This window comes from Thermobia domestica, chromosome 10 (genome assembly GCF_964235325.1).
Source record: "Thermobia domestica chromosome 10, izTheDome1.hap1.1, whole genome shotgun sequence".
NCBI lineage: Eukaryota > Metazoa > Arthropoda > Insecta > Zygentoma > Lepismatidae > Thermobia > Thermobia domestica.
The window spans coordinates 104219754-104237643 of NC_137463.1; the positions used below are offsets into that span (position 1 = coordinate 104219754).

Consider the following 17890-nt stretch of genomic DNA (forward strand, 5'->3'; position numbering starts at 1 on the left):
ATATATATATAAAATGAGATTGCAAAATAGTATCCTGTTCAATGCTGGTATCATTTGACTGACAAACAAAATGGGTTCCTTTCCTATCCATTGGATTTGAAAATTGTTCTAAACGTTACCGTCAAGTGTCGTAGGTCCCAGCTGCTTTGCCTAGCCTACAATTTTTATTCTGGCCATGACCGAGTTGCACCTTATTTCCCGAACTGTAATAATAATGAACGTCTGGTCTGGTCTTGGAAGGAAAATGCGTCCTGTTGTATCCCTGTGAATGCTGCGCGCGCCGATAGTTTTTGACAGTCGGCGTGACGTCGCGAGTCAGCTGGCTAACCGAATCGGTGCGAAAACCAGTTGAGGAAAGCTCGTCGTGGCGGTAGGAGGAGGCTTGCTGTTGTTTTATGTTGGCAACGCGCATACAGGTGGCACCAAAGTCTGGCCCGTGTTGAGTGATACATCAAACGCAGAAAAAGAAACAGTTGTGTGTTTTATTTGATAACCAAAGTGTTACATGTGATTATAGTTTAATTGAAGAAAAAAAATATTAGATACGAAAAATAATTTTGTGTTATTTAGCTTGAATGCGTGCAGTGAAAGGCGCTATTCGCGGTGTAAAGCAATGGCGAGGCGACAGTGAAAAAGGGAAATTCAAGGTGTGCCAGGACTTCAGCGTGCCTCGATTCACAGGGTCGCCCAGGGCGGCCGAAGAAATGCCGCCCTACATGAATGACCGGGCGACCAGCCTGTTGATTTCCAATGAGGAGCAATTCAAAGACTGCAAGGGCCGTGTAAAGTGCGTTCTCGTTGGTGATGGAGCAGTAGGGAAGACGTCGCTGGTTGTCAGTTACAGTACAAATGGGTTTCCCACAGAGTATGTTCCCACCGCTTTCGACAATTACAATGGTAAGTACCTTTCATAAAAGGATTCCTATCATAAATTTGTTGCCTGATAGTTACGGAGCTACCGGTAGCAACGCTAAAACTCTAGAACACCAGTATAAGTATAGATTAAGAAACTATCCTTAATAGGATAGTTCCTTAATTTATGATGCAAATTATCTTACGAAAACCTCTGATTTCTCATGTACATTATTTATTAATAAAAGTTTCAGATACAACTATAAAGTCACTAACAAGGAAGCATAAGAGAGAATTTCGAAAGGAAGTCGGCAACCGGCAAGGTCCTATATCTATCCTATGAGAGAGAGGTAGATGTCTTACGTAAAGCCCTGTATGTATCGTAATGACCAAGAACATGGCCCTCAAAGGAATGAAAATATCAACCAGCATTCTTCTGAAAGATATTGGTGAAACCTGGCAGTTTGGCTGATCGCGAGATTCGAATTCTGGATCTGCGGATTGTAAGGTGACTGACTACATTATTCAATACGTTGCTGCCTGAGCAGCTTTATCTTGTTTTGTAAAGTTGCTTTTTATAAAACTAGCTACCTACCCGTCTCACTTTCTCTCTCTGCACTTACCTTAAAATTATTCCCTAAGGTTACCTCTATTTCTTTTTTTTTTTTTTAATTTTAGTAAAATGAAATGAAATATTTCTGTTTAACGTCCAACGATTATGTCACTTAGGCTAAGGGAGACGATTAATTATTAGACCAAGGAATGATGATGGAAGAATTGGTGGAACGATAAAGTAGGAGAAAATGTGAGTATCCCGAGAAAACCTACGGACACGACATTATCCACCACAAACTTACTTGGCCGGGGATCGAACCAGAGACCCCACACACCAGAGGTAAGCACTCTACCACTGAACCACCATGCCTCCATTATATTTGAATGAATATTTTTTGAAGACAATAACGGAGAAAAATGTTAGGAAGTGAACCGGATAGTAAATGCAAATACCTATTACACTAACTAGTAATTGCTTTCAAGAAGTCTTTTTCGTATAGTATATAAATTTGGGTGTCCATCAATTACGACGTCAAGTGCGCACCCAAATTTCTGGTCTATAAGAAAAGTTTGAGAAAGGTTACTCATTTATTTAGTAGCACGTGTAATTGTAAGATAGTACCTGGCTCACTTTCTAAAATTTTGATATTCATTATCCGTAAGCTATTAATCTAAAAATGAATAGTGGAGCTGAGCTTACCGAAGAGCATTAAGTAGAAACAAATCAAATTAATGGAATTTTCTGTTTTAATTTGAGGCTTTTATTTTAAGCCAAAGTTAACCTAGGTATAGTACGGAACACAAAAAATTTCCTTGGGGAAGGGGATCCATAGTCGAAAAATTGGAGAGGGTTCCGAACCAAGTGGACCTCCCGTGAGTGCGCTCTGGGTGCATATAATATAATACAACAAAATTTACGAGTTTTTGAGGGATCTGAATCCGCTGGGCTGTAGAGTCGAACTCAAACTTGTTGAAACGTGTTAGATTTTTTTGTTTCTTCCTTTCGCTGCTTAGGTAGCCTAAATATAAATTCTCTGCTACCTACCAGTAGACAAGTCATAGCATGGTTGAAATATCGAAGTTACTGATTTCGGTTCTGAAGCTAGTTTTTTGATAGCAGTTTTCGTTTTTTGATACCTAAGTCTCAGTCGAAGGCTCCCCCAAAATGGACGCCACTGAGAGATATATCATGACATTGAAAACAGGTTCATAAATTAACACCGCCAATTTTGAATCTGAGGATCATTAGGTACTCTATTCTTTTCACGTACAGCTGTCGCACGTACTAAATATTAAAAAATAAATAAATAATAAATAAAAATTGTCCTTACGATGTTGCTGAAACAAATGCGTAAGTAACTTCTGGATGAATTGTAAGAATATGACCTTTTAATTAACAGTGGTTGACCATATATTACCGGTATTATATTGATTATACCTATTGTTTTCAGTAAGTATACTATGTTCTAGAAACGAAACCTTCACAAGATCATGATGCACCTTCTCTTTCTTTCTTTTCGGTTTGACAAGAGATGATGTTTTGGATAATGTGAAGAAAATCGGGCAGAAATTATGTTCATTAATGAATAAAAATTATTCACTTTATCAAATATTCTGATTTGACAATTGCAGCAGAATGCCTGGTTTGACACATTTTGCTATTTTTGCCGGATTTAAAATTTTCATGACTCATATCACCTACTTTAGTGTATATTTTGTTGATTTTTATTCGGATTACTGTGTTAGCGAAATCTCTTAAAAGTGGATTTTCGTGCTATTATTGATATTGTCGGTCGGTTGGTTTGAAGCACTTATACTTGTCGTTTCCAGCACTTATACTATTTATGAGGCATCGGCCTGCAGTTTCAGGTGGGATTTGAACCACATAAGCTCGTGCTAGGTAAAGAAGGTGAGTTTGTTCATATGTCCACATGGGAGCTTCAATTCTGGATGTCGTTTTCGTACATACTATCTACAGAAAAAAAGGAATATTTATTGTATATGCAATATGTTTATTAAATATAGTACGGTAATATGAGTACAAAAGCCGTAGAATGCTACTGAATCTGTTTAGTAAATGTGTGATATTGGTGTGAGTACACTAGTTTTTTTTTCTTTCTTTTTTTTTTATAAAGCAATGAATAGTGTTGTGAATTATCTTCCAGATCAGAAAAAACTTAGGGTTAATATTACGAGTCAATAATGAATCCAAGTAACGGTTATAAGATCTAGGTGCTGTTGTGAAGCAATATTACATATACAAAACGTTAGAATTGAGCATGGGAAGGCATTTAGGAACGAAGCCAGCCAGGTCCTGTGTTTAAAGGTACTAACCCAGCATTTGCCCAGTAGAAGTGAAGATAATCTGGAACGGTCTTAGTCCGCATTAGGACTTGAACGCGAGATGTTTCAATTGCGAAGTGAGAGCTGTAATCGTTTACCTATGTCGACTCAGTTCAGTTTATTGTGAACGCTTCAGTCGGCCCTGTAAAGTCCAAACTCGCAGGCCCGTGTGAACAATATCCATAAGGGGATAGCAAGCACAAGTTGTGTGAGCATAAGACCCCATGAGGCTAATAAGCATGAACGCAATTAGGTTAGTGAGTTTTAGAGTCATTGAGGATAGCAAGCTGGAGCTAATGTAAGTTTGAGCTACTGTGAATCTCGTTGAGATTAGTAGAGCGAGCCTTACTGAGGATAATTGAGCCTGAGCTCAAATGCGCTCCGATTATAAGATGGCCATCTGCTTGACAGTTGTATAAATTTTACAGTAGTGATTCTGATTGGAGATGCGAACACACAACATTTAAAATTAACTTTATTTATTTTCAATAACTAAATAATTTTACTATCGAGAAAATTACTTTTTGGGATTATCTGATCGTTAGTTGAATAGAGCAGTGGTTCTCAAACCTTTTTTTGACGACGCCACACTTTACTGTACACTTACAACATCACGACACACTTGTTTGATACATTAAAATTATATAAATTTCACGTCAGTGAATTGAGTTGATTTTGAGTTTAACGTCCCTTTTCAGCAGCAAGGCTATATGAGACGTGGACCTACTGATTAACGTGGAATCCGAATCACATGAGCTCCCGCCGGGAATCGAACCCGGGTCTCCCGCGCCAAAGGCGCGTACGCTAACCGCTTAGCCACGGAGGAGCTCTCACGTAAGTGAAATACGCAGAGTTTCATTAAGGCTGGTGTCAATCATTCAATCTGATTTCCTTTCAGTACATGCATGATTTATGTATGTCGTAATATAGCCTAGTAAATGTTTCTTTTCCCATAATATCCTGCTCAATGGGATTAAAATCCCGAAACCCTCCTTGTGGGTACGTCACTGATAATGATGTATAGCCACAAGGTTCTGAAAAGTAGTGACTCTTTAGAATACTAAGCATTATTGCTGTTGTTGGAGGCGGTGACTATTACAGTTTGTCTCGAAATTGATTCCGATTAATTGGCTCATTAAACCCCCAAATTTCATGACACATCAATGTGTCGCGACACAACGGTTGAGAACCACTGAACTAAAGATGGGGACTAGGTCCAAAGATGAACGACTGCATATGAGTTTACATCCTACAGAGTACATATATATAATAGATCTAGAAATTATACTTTGAAATTTGAGTTCAAGATATGGTATGAGAAAATGATTTTGTTTATTTATTTATTTTTAAGGATGACCTGCAATATATTTAGGTTTAGATACTTGTAACATCAGAACGAAACATGATGTTTTGTTTTTTCAAAATAACATGGGAACAGCTGGAGCAAAGAGTGCAATAGTGTACCAGACCGTATAACGGTCAGTAGGGACTCATCAATTATTGCAAATGAAACTGTACACAGCAATGTATTAGTCATTGCATCTGTTAACAAGGATAACAACAATCTGACACACATTTCCGTTGCTTGTAGTTTAATTACACAAACAAAGTACAGTATTCTTCGTACAAAACAAAATACGTAGAAAAATTAATCAACACAATATGCAAGCAGGTTTTAAAACAACAAGTCTAGCGTAGTACGAACAACAATTCAAAACATTAATGCCGTTGATCCCACGTATAGTTTTTTTTTTCTTCTTTCTTTTGGATGCTTTCCTGAACACTCAATTTACTATGGTTTAGATGAGATGGACAGGAGACTATTTCTTAAACCAAAGATTAACCCTTTTAGGATTTCCACTTTTTGAGGTAAATTTTAGACTTTCACTTAACGGTACCACTCGCTTGTCCGTATTGTACACCAGAAACGAGAAAATCGGAAAAACGAGAGATTTTTCGAAATATTTTTTTTTTTCGAAATTTTTGCGCCCGTCTGTCCCAGGCTTGGGTTCACATATGGATCTGATTTTTTTAAAAAGGAAATATATTGTTATGTACGTAATACGAATGCAAAATTTCAATCTTGTATCTTGAAAACTGAAGTCGGGAGAAATTTTTGAAAGTCTGAAGGTGAACCATATTTTTCAGATATACATATAAAAATACTTCAAAAATGTGTTACGTCATTATTATTTAACCTAGAGTCATGATTTAAACGCCATTTTCTTTAATATAACGAGTCATTTCCAATGGTACCATTCACATGTCCGTATCGTACACCTGAACCGGAAAAACCGGATTTTTTTAAAATCACCCCCTCGGAATGCTTGCGCCCCTCGGGCCGGAACCGGTTTCACGTGGGAATCTCAAAAAACTTTTAGAAATACCCAAAGGTACACACAATTCGTATATGAAGTTTCAATCTGATGTATTGAAAACTAAAGGCGAAATTTTTTTGAAATTTGCCTTAAGAAAAAAAAGTCATGCCCCTCCGTGCCCACTTGGCACCGCCAAGTTCACCATCCGGTTCCAAAATGCATCTAGGGTGTTCTTTGGTTCATCCTTTACTTGATCAATAAAAAAAAAAAAACCTTCTTAAATACCTGTTATAGAACCTAAATAAGCGGTCAAAGACGATACTACACCATGGTAACAAAAGTTACCAAAGATCCTAAAATGGTTAAATTAAAATGTTCATTCGTGGAATTCTTGCAAGAATTTTGAACAAGGTGTACAAAACGCTTTTTTTATATTATTATTATTATTATTATTATTATTATTATTATTATTATTATTATTATTATTATTATTATTATTATTATTATTATTATCTTATATATTGGCTAGGAGTGAATTGAATAAGGATCTTTAGTAAATGTAAGTGCAAATGGATAGGTATGAAATTAATGGAATCAGTAAGGTGGATAATGCTAAGAAAACCCATGGACACGATACGATGTTGCTTATAGCCTGGGACACTTCACGCCACTTAATCAGTGGCGTATGTAGAGGGAGATTCAGGGTTTTAACGCCCAATTCAACATTATGAATAAATATACATTTACCATATTAAGATACAAAAAACGTCTGAAAAGGATATCAGCTAGCACCCCTTGACAAAATTCTGCATATGCTACTGCACTCAATAATTGTTTGTTCTTTCGAATAAACTGTTGCAACAATCTTCTGGGGGGCAAGGCTTAGCAGTCGGCTTGTGGCACTCATGCCTTTGGGGTAATGTGTAGCCAACACAGCGGCTCCCATTACCATTAATACTAGCTTTTTTAGAGCGGAATTCGGCACTTCTTTCTTTCAAATAGCTTTCAAAATGTGGGTGTGGAGAAGAATGGAGAGAAAGCTGGGTCGAGCGAAACACGAATGAGAAGGTCTTAGAAATGGTGGGGGAGAAAAGAACAATTTTAAATACTATTAAGAAGAGGGAGAGAAACTGGTTGGGACATTTGCTAAGAAGGAACTGTATCATGAGAGACGTGCTAGAGGGTATGGTGGCAGGAAAGTGAGGGAGAGGGCGAAGGAGACTACACTTAATGAACAGAAAAATCGTACGTGAAGACGAATAGGTTAGCGGAAGACAATGGAGCTTGTAAACTTCTCATTTGCGGCAAGTGATCTGCCAATAATGGCAGAATACCTATTATCATGATGATTCTTTATAATAGCTTCCCAGTAGACCGACACAATGCCAGCACCATCTGATGAGTACGAAACGCCATCCATCATTCCTCTAATCCAGATGCTACTTTACTTGACTTTGCTGATCTCTAGGAAAGTGGTATTCCAGTATGGCTTGGGCATTGGTGAAGTTTACAGGACAACCTCATGAAAAATGTCTAGAAACTGGCCTCAAATGAAATCTCAGGGGCTCGTGTGCTTCTCTTTATCTAGGGACATCATTTAGCGCTAAAGTCAAGTTGATCGTTTTATATAATTTCTACCTTGTACTCAATATTGTTGCATTGAAAAATATTTGCGAAGACACTAGTGTTGGTAAGAGTGATATACTGCGTAAGATGATCCATAAACTCGAGGACGAAAGTACAGAAAGAATGCCAATAATAACATTGTGCAAAATGAATAACATATATAAAATAGTTCAAAGAAGAAAGCGAGAATATGATTTTTAGATTTCATATTTAATTACTATATTGGCAGGAAGTCCGTTATAAAGTTTTTGTTTATTTTTTTCTGATAATTTTACATTAATGAAGGAGTAGTTAAAAGATTAATATGAGTTACATTTGTTGAAGCCTCTACTGTGTTTTAGCCTTGATTTTCGAAACATGGTGGTTCAGAGCTATGGCGTTCAGTTCAGGTGCGAATGTTATCTGTGAATGTTATCTCCATGTGAGTTTTTAATGGACAACACAGTGTTCATGTATTTTGGGGGGTTCCCTCGTTTTATTTCAATGCCTTTATTCCCCAATCTTTATATATAATGCGGTGCGATTTATAGGGGTACGCAAAGAAGAATTACCTGGTTTTAATCCTTTCTAGAAAATATTATGGAGAAATATGTATTTAACAGTTTGCAATATGAATTTGAGTGCTTGATCTCCCCACCCACTTACACATAATTTGGTGGCATTTTGTATACGCCACTGCTTCGTTTGATATTCATATTCTTTCATCTACAGAACATAACCGTAGGACGTTATCCTAAAGCTTTCATTTTATTTTCTTTTGAATTTACTTGCACTAAATCTTTAAACTTGAGTATTCATTAATTTAAATTCTATCAGTTTTATTAATAGCAGTTTTCGATCTATTTTTGAGTTAAAACATACCCAGATTTTTTTTTTTTTTTTTTTTTTTTAACGGAAGAAAGGGTTATACGGATGCAGTCAACGTCTCATCAAAAGAGACTTGTATATTCACTAATTAAAAGTGTCTGGATTTGAAACTGTTCTGCTCTCCAACTTGGAAGTTAATAAGAGGAACAGCAAGTGATATTTAGAGAGTAACATCCATTTGTTACTCCTCGAAGACTTGACACAGAAGCATTGTCAACACAATGAATGCAGCTTTGTGATCGTAAATTATCTGACTTGTAGTTGACAGTGTTGATATGCCATGACCAAAGCTAATTACCATAGAGGTTACAATTAGAGAAGGCAAATCATAGTGAAGTGAGCGTAGCAAGGCAATATAGTGACAGTTTTGGTATTTCCGTGTCTTTCTTATACTATAATTCAATTTCTTTCGTAACGTTTGTCTTTGCCATTAACCGGAATTACATGTAATTAATTAATTGAAAGCGTAACGTGCAAGGAAGGCACTGATCCACAGAACATTGAAGGAAATTAGAGTGTTGTTACGGATCTGAAAAAGGTCTCTACAATTTGGGTTAGACTGTGGCGTCTATTTTGTTTGTTGTTAGTCCGTTTTGGATTGAGATCAAGCCATGTAATGATGACGTAGACGTAGTCGTTGTAGTAGTGTCATATGACCCTGTGAAGTGTTGTTGTTGCCAGGTTTTGATATATTCCCCCTCTCCTTCCTTAACTCACCGACATCGTCTTGAACTCCTACCAATTGTCACTTAGCCAAACGTGTTAGTCCAACGGATCGAGGAACATGGAGGTGGAAAGGAACACAGTATTTCTTTTTGTGTTGGCTTCGTGATGACTGATGATTGTAGGGAGAGGACGAGAAGTTGCTGGTTATCATTAAGTAATGACGGGTAGAAGATAAAATAGACGAAAGAAGTACTATTTGAAAAGAGTGATGTGCTTTACTTTGGCTTGGTTCCCAGTCGGTTTGGTTCATTGCTTGTATCGATTGTTCTGCACCATTATTCAGATGTTATTGCTCTGTTCTGTTATTATCATGATAACACTGAATCTAACTAACCAAATAAGTAATAGAAATTTTATTGTAAATTAATGGGGTCTACTATGTGAATTCCTTGTATACAGTGTTTCAAAAAACATGTGCCGAGGAGCACTCAGGAGTGCTGTCTTACATTTTTCTGGAACAAGACATTCAATTGTCACTTATCTGTTCAAGGTTGGCAGTTACAGACACAAGGTACCACCTAATTTCTAAATATGAAAAAAAAAAAAATAAATAAGAAATAGTTTCAGCACGAGCTTTAGAACACTTGAAAAGTAGCAATATTAAAATGTTTGATTTATTTATTGTTTTCTAAAACCATTTATCTCCCACTGCTGGTACTATTATAGATTAACCTTATCTCCACCGGGAAGGGAAATCTCCCTGACTTCCCCTAAACATGCTTGAAAGACACACTGGTGATATAGGTAAATATGAGCAGACAATTAATGAAAAGACAATTACAACCTTAAGGTGTAGACTAACAAGTAAGACTGTTCATCCTTTGAAATCAATCAGCACAAGACATGGGGCCTGTAACTGCAGTGGTACGTGAATTATTTTCTATTGCAAACCGTAAGATTTATGGAGAATATTTGTAGCACACACAATTTGAATTAATTAGATTTTAAACCTTTGCCTGCAAAGTCTCGTATACTAACTTCAGTATACGAGATTCAAAATTTAAAGTAAAAGAACTTAAACTTATGATTTATGGTAGCAGTGTCTCCAACACACTCCTGTAAGGTGTCTTCACTGCTACATTAGCTATATGTTGCACCATAATTGTGAGTGTCACCGTTATTATCTATTGAAATTACACTCTTAACCTTATAAGAAACTCTACACGGCACTGACAAGAAATTTGACCGCAATGTGACTTTTGATTATAATTCCAAAGCAATCTTAAACATATCAACCGAATACACGATCCTTATTCTACCAATCTTCTTAAAGAATTTGGGACTTTTTTTTTTTAATAATAAATTTGTGTCATTAGGAGGATGGAAATTATTTCAAAAAATCATCGTTAAGTTCACGTAAACAATAACAGAGATGGGCTTCATTGCTATTATTTTGTAAAATAAATATGTACATTCAATAAATACGAAAGTACATAAAAAAAAAAAGAGAGAGAACTGACACTAAAAAAAAAATAGTGGCTCATTCCTTGCTACTAGCAGTTTACAAGCGGCGGCACGGCATATGTTCTTTCTTTGAAACCGATCGCCAGAAGGAATGTAACCTCTGGGTTCCTGGCTAGAGTTTGAAGGTCGTCATGCAAATCGTCCGTGAGCTGAGCAGTGACTTTGAAAAGACCTAAAGTCCTACTCGCTTTGTAGTAGAACCAAAGGTGGAGAAATCAAGGTTATGCAAAGACTTGAATTAGTGGTTTTCGCCAGACGTTCAATTGATCCTTTATAGTGTGTGGGGAGGAGGTTTCCTTTTCGTGATGCCCGAATTGGGAACACTCGATGTGCAACTTCTCTCACAAATTCTCGGCTCCTCTTCTCTTCTCCTTAGTATGGTGTGAAAAGAAGAAAATGTACCAACCGGTAGTTCTTGAAGTCCAAGTCAATGCGAACATCTACAATGACGTGGATGTTGTTAAAGTGAATAATGTTAGGTCAAAAAAGCATGGTTGAAGGATATATACTTTATAGCGTGCTATCAGAACCGAAAGGCAAATATACTGTTAGCATAGTAGCTGTGTTACTTTTTTAAATAGCCTAATGCATTACCTAATCGTACTTTAGTTTCTAACTATATGCTATATGCGTTTCTCAAACTCTTTTGAAGTGGGCACCACTATATGACAGAATGTTCAACGGATCACCTTACTCTTGTCCCTTTTGGTAGCAGTTTTTTTTTTTTATTATTAAAGCATATCAGTAATAATACCAGTATACTTAATATTTTTGAAAGTATTAATTACAAGTTCCTTATTTTTATATTGGTATTATTACAAGATAACACATATCAGATGTGCTATAATTGAACGTTATCGAAGTTATTTTATACTAGAATTTATGTGATCTTTATTAATTTGCTTTATTTTATTAATCTTTATTTTATGTTATTAATTTGCTATATGCGAAACGCAAGTCACTTTAATATACTTTGTTTACTTATTTCCCACTCTTTTTTTTTTTTTTTTTGGATTAGTGTTCAATCTAAAAGACCACAACGACAGACCTCGAAGAGAAATTATGTTCCACGGACAGTAGTTTGAGAAACACTGAACTATATTGTCTTATTACCTCACGGTAGGCGATAGCATTCTAATTGTTGTACTTAATCGGACAGCATTTAAAAGTATGTGCTATTGCCTTGAGTAATGTTCTGATTACACAAGGTAGAATGATGGAGATTGCAAAAATCACCTGAGCAGAGGTGCTTATCTGCGAAAATTCTGCAGGCAGAGGATGCACAGTAATGGGAAATGGTTTACAATCTGTAATTGGAGATTGAAAGAAATTCTAAACCCACAATAGTGGACGAGATCTACAGGAACAACTCTCATCATAACCCTTTTCTTGCTAAACCCTGAAATGGTGATAGGTCATTTTAATATGCAATCATGAAAATAATCGAACTAAAGACAGTTTCTATCTTCATGTGTTGTTTGCTATGCCTAAAGACAGGTTCTAGACCACTTACCCAGACAGGGTCACGAAGCGAGTGAAGTATTAAGGTAGTCATTTTCTTGATAGCTCTAGAGCATTGGTTCTCAACCTTTTTTGACTGACGACACACTTTACTGAATATCCAGGACTTCACGACACACTTATTTGATATAATAATAATAATAATAATAATAATAATAATAATAATAATAATAATAATAATAATAATAATAATAATAATAATAATATCTATTATATTGTAACATTGAAACCAATTAGTTTTTATAATGACTCTATATAGCATTGAGGATTATTGCTGCCGCTGGAGATGTTGACTGGTACAGTTTACCTCGACTTTAATTAGTTATTATTATTTTCTTAATGATTTTGAAATTCTAAAATTTCGGGACACGCCTTAGGGAACTGCGTGGCATACCAGTGTGTCGCGACACATCGGTTGAAAACCACTGCTTACAGAAATGAATTAAGATTTGAGAGATTATGTATGGAACTGAGTAAATATAGACGCTACACACTTGCACATATTAATTAACATTTCTCCGGTAGAAAGGATTCTAACTTCTCTCTGTGAAAGAGTAAATCTTCATAGAGGTACTACTTTCAATAGTTCTCAATCTTGTAAACACAAGACAAAAGTTAGTTTTAAAAAAATGCCAACTAAATGATTTATCTTATGTTATAATAAGGATTTTTATTTCTTGTCAGTCTCGCCATTTTAAGTTAATTTAATTTAGAGTAGTTTCGAGGTTACAACTTTTCAACACGCAGTCAAGAGTTCTTTTACGCGTCGTGTGGTTTAGATCTTTTGAAAGTAACGTGCAGACAGGAAGCTCTGGCATAAATGAAATCAGAACATCTACAGTAGTTGAGATGTAAGTGGAAGAGCTTGGTTGTCAGGAAAGATATACTCGAACTGACAACGAGTAAACATTTCCAAGAGACGAAAGGAATTTTATCGTGGTCCAAAAAGCAAGAAATCTTTCTTTTAAATATTTAAACATTTTTGGCTTGATTTGAGACGAAAACAAATTGTGAAGGACAAGATAGCATTGCTTTGGCTCGTACATTTCCGCAGTTATCTTGAAAAAGTTTAACGGTCACAGGCTAGCACTTGAATGGTAGTGAGGATCCGGAAGCCGGAAAATCAATATTAAGCGAAACACACGAGAACACGTTCTCGTGACCTATTATGCAATTGAGATGTACCCAGAACAGAGAGACAAGACTCGTGCATGAATATGTGAAATTATGTTTATATGTTGGAATGTTCTGGAAGATTAGGTTTCTAAAATGGGAAGCTATTCGTTACTGAATATGTTATTATATATTAAGCCATTTTCTGGTGTCTTACCTACTGTAAGCTGTATAGCATAGTGAGATATTTGTCTTGCAATCAGATTCCAAATTTGTACGAGTATCTCCGTGCGAACAATCTGGTAAGGATCAGCGGCAGCGCGATGCATATGAACATAATTCTTAAGTGGGGATTACCTCTGTCCTTTTCCCTCAGCACTTTTCATCATAGCGGTTTATAGATTCCATTTTATTATCATTATATGCTTGCTTTCTTGATGAATGAAGAGTTCAGGAAATGATTTAGGTTGATAACTGAACCTTTACATAAAATCTGTACGGCTTTATGATCTTCTTTTTTTTTTTTTCAAAAAAAAAAAAACTCCTCTTTCCACAGATTATTGTAAAAACAGCAATTCTTCTTTTATCTACGCGTAAGGACCGTATCATTACGAGTTTGTAGACATATCACTTCTTCCTTTTCTCCAGTTTATTTTGACATTCGTTATTAACTTTGCCTAACGACACTGGATACTGTAATTACCTGCAGTGTGAGAAGCTGTTGTACGGCCTTGTGTACATAAGACAGCCGGATACTAGGTAATTTACGTTGCCAGTAACAATTTTCTATTGTCTCATGAAATTATTCCGTGATAATAAACAATGGAAGACACTTTAGAATAATATATAGCATTTGTTCTAAGTGGGAATATCTTTTTTTTTTTTTTAATCTTTTTCGGAATGTTATTTCTTTCTTGTTAATGAAAAGGTGTTGAAAAACATTGTTAGGCCTTGGTGTAATGTACCCTGATTTCCGTCTGTGTACACTGGAATATGAAGATGATGACGTGCAATTGAGGTTGTCAAGCCTGTGTCAATTTCAAAACTTGGTACTTTATTACTAGTATTATTATTATTATCCATAGTTATTTGTATGCTAATGGAGACACTAAGATAGGCCTATAAAAATGTCAAAAATGAAATAATTTCTCAAATAATGACATGTGAAAGGAAACTTTGTTCTATGAAACTAAAAAGTGCATATTGATGACCTACTGACGAGGCGAACGCAATTCAATCAATCAAATCCATTCTTCAAACCTCAGTTTCTTTTTTAAATTGCTTTGGAGAACAACTTTGTTTAGAGTTATGTAATATATTTGTCAGGCTATATGAAACGTTGACCTGGAGCTTAACATGAAATCTGAACTACACATATTTGTAAATGCGTTGTTATTAAGTATCGAAATATACTTTAATTTTTTAAAGTGTAATTTGTTTACTGTAAGCAATAAACATTTATTTATTGAAAAAAAAAAACGTCCAGAACTACACTATTCGTTGCGTTAATAATTTTCGTATTATGTTGCAAAATTTCTCGTTTTTTTTCCAAAAAGGCATACATATAGACTATAGAAGAATCTTTAGTAAGTTACCTGAATTTCTTAAAAAAAAAAAAAAAAATTGTAAGTACAGTATTAGCATTACTTCCTAAATGAGTTTTATGATAATAATACATAAATTTCCTTCTTTTAAGTTTATGCTTACGATTATGCCGGCGAAGCTAAAGGAGACGGTGATGATGAGAAATGGATGAAATAGTGGAATGAAGAAATTGGGAGGCAACTGGATAACCTCGAGAAAAACCACTCACACGGTGTTTGTCCACCACAAAGTTCACTTGGCGCGAGCTGGGATCGAACCAAGGACCCCATGCACCAGAGGTGAACACCCTGCCGGTGAGTCATCGCGGTCCCATAAATTTCCTTCTGTATTAATTAGGTTATGAATGTATAAATAGTTATCTTTATTTAAGTATTTCTATACTTGTCCCTCCTTCTCCCTTTGCAAAGATATGAACATTTTTTGTAATTTTTGATAATTGTATGGTTACTCGGACATAATCTCAATCGTGTGCAAAAGAGGCAAATAAGTAATTGAATATTTAAAAGTGTAACTACCAAATTATATTCTTTTTAATTAAGGAAATGTACGATTTCTCAAAATATGACATTGTCATTTTTTTCTTTTTTAATACAAAATGTTGATTCTTAACATATCTTTGTAAACTATAATTTTTACAAAAGATCAGATTCAGTCCTGTGGAAGCACAAGTTTTAGCTTTTATGTATGTATTTATTTATTTTATGTATCTAGCCTTTCATTATGCAAATGTAAAATATTGTAGTATTGGTTTTATACACATGATCATATATGCTGAATGTGCATTTACAAAATTCGAAACATGAATTGTATAGGAAAAACAAACAAACGAACGAAAAAAAAAAAAAAAGAAAAGAAAACATTTGTGATATGATTAGTCTTCATTTTATAAGAATCCACGAAGTAAGTGCTACGTTGCAGTTTTGCGAGTTGTTCTTGCAACCAACAAAGTCCGCTGCTGCAAGAACAAAGTTTCTTAATGTGTGTCACATGGAAGCATTGTTTATCCAGGACTGAAGGAATTGTTTTCGCTCTGCGCTTTTGTTTTGTTTCTCTAACCATGACAAAACTCTCATTGTAATTTTTGTAAGGTTTAAAATTGTTGTTACGATGTTTGAGCACGTTCGAAATATTACGAGTTACCTCAAAAAAAAAAAAAAAAATTCTCATCGTTACTCGTCCATAGTTCACAGTGTGATACAAATTTTAAAGTAAAAAATTAAAAATATGTAATATTGTATTTAACACAATATCTCTGGTAATCTGGGGGTTACTGCGAAAACAATGTTATACCATTTGAATACTGCTAAGCGGTATGATCTTTTAGGAGTAAACTATTCTTTCATCCGTTCTTCCAGCTTCTTATATACCGGTATTTCCGTTCTTCGTTCCTGCACGTTAACAATAAAGCCAGAATGCAGTTATAACATTGAAGAAGATTGCTTCAGCACTTTTTCGTTCGCACTGACAATAAAACTTCTGGAATAAAAATAAATGGTTGTTTGGGGACAGTTAAGTTATTTAAATATCATGGAATATATAATTAACAGAAGAAAATATGATCCCAAATCGAAAATGCGTCTGCGTAGTACTTTCTTAAAACTTTGTCAAAAAATTGCTTTGTAGAAGTAAGAACACAATAATTACAGTGGAACATTGGGGAAATCAGCCCCATCAATAGTAATAGTGAGAAGGGGCATCTGAGTCACCACGTTCCGGCGACTATGAACAATACATCAGAAAATTGTGTAACTGTATTTCTTCGTAGTTACTACAAGTTTGGATGTTACGATATCTATACCTATATTAAAAGAGAAACGGCACGAATCCTTCTTGGACAATTTCTTAAAACACTAGCAATATGAAACTGAACGCCCTGGCCTTACATACAGTAAATGAAGGTCTCGTGCTGTCATTTATGGCTTTCCAGACTGGAGTTTGCTATCCTTTCAAACCTAAGTAACTGTCCAAATACCTCGGGCGACACAAATGTCCGAACTCACGAATCCGGTTCTGAAATTCAATAAATGAGCTTAAGCCCGCGTCAGCACGAGTCCTGTAATTGGATATAATGCCAGAGCCCGAGTACGAGCAAGTGCAGGCCCCAATAAGATTAGCGAGTTTGAGCTCCATTAGGATAGCGAAGTGCGAATCTGAGGTAGAGTAAGCCTCACTGAGATTAGGAAGCGCAACCCCCGCCTAAGCTCGAGTAAGCACCGGTTTCCCTGATTGGAAAATCCACCTTCGTCTCGCGATCTTGGAATCGAAAATTTCATATTCTTACCGAAACTCGAATCCGGAATTATGCGGCATGCTGGCTAGTCATCCGACGCGCTACAAAAAAGCACTTCGGTCCTATATTCCTGTTATTTTCATATAGTGTTTCTAATTTTTTTTATTTAACTTACTAGAAATGACAAGTAATGTATGATTTTGTGTCAAGTTTACAAATTTATCGCGAAAAGAAGATAGGATGTCTATATATCAAACTTGTACTACGTCGAAGGAAGGGAAAACATCCATTGTATTCTGTTTCTTCCTATAAAACTACTTCAGAATGTATGTATTAAAAGCAGATAATTTTAGAAACATGAGATAGTTATATATATATATATGAACAAATGTTCAGTCTACGCAAATTGTGATGTATTGAGTTTTACCATACACACACACACACACACACACACACACACACACACACACACACACACACACACACACACACACACACACACACACACACACACACACACACACACACACACACACACACACACACACACACACACACACACACACACACACACACACACACACACACACACACACACACACACACACACACACACACACACACACACACACACACACACACACACACACACAATTAAAAAAAAAACTAT

General features: G+C 35.8%; 1 protein-coding gene across 1 annotated transcript in view; it reads left to right on the forward strand.

Moving 5' to 3' along the window:
* The first annotated feature begins 331 nt into the window (after nucleotides 1–331).
* The window catches only part of LOC145662618 (cell division control protein 42 homolog), a 168347-nt gene continuing 150788 nt past the window's right edge, over nucleotides 332–17890 (forward strand). The window contains exon 1 of the mRNA XM_081728354.1: nucleotides 332–897. Coding sequence (XP_081584480.1) covers nucleotides 576–897 — 322 coding nt within the window. The 5' untranslated portion in view covers nucleotides 332–575. The remainder of the gene's footprint in view (nucleotides 898–17890) is intronic.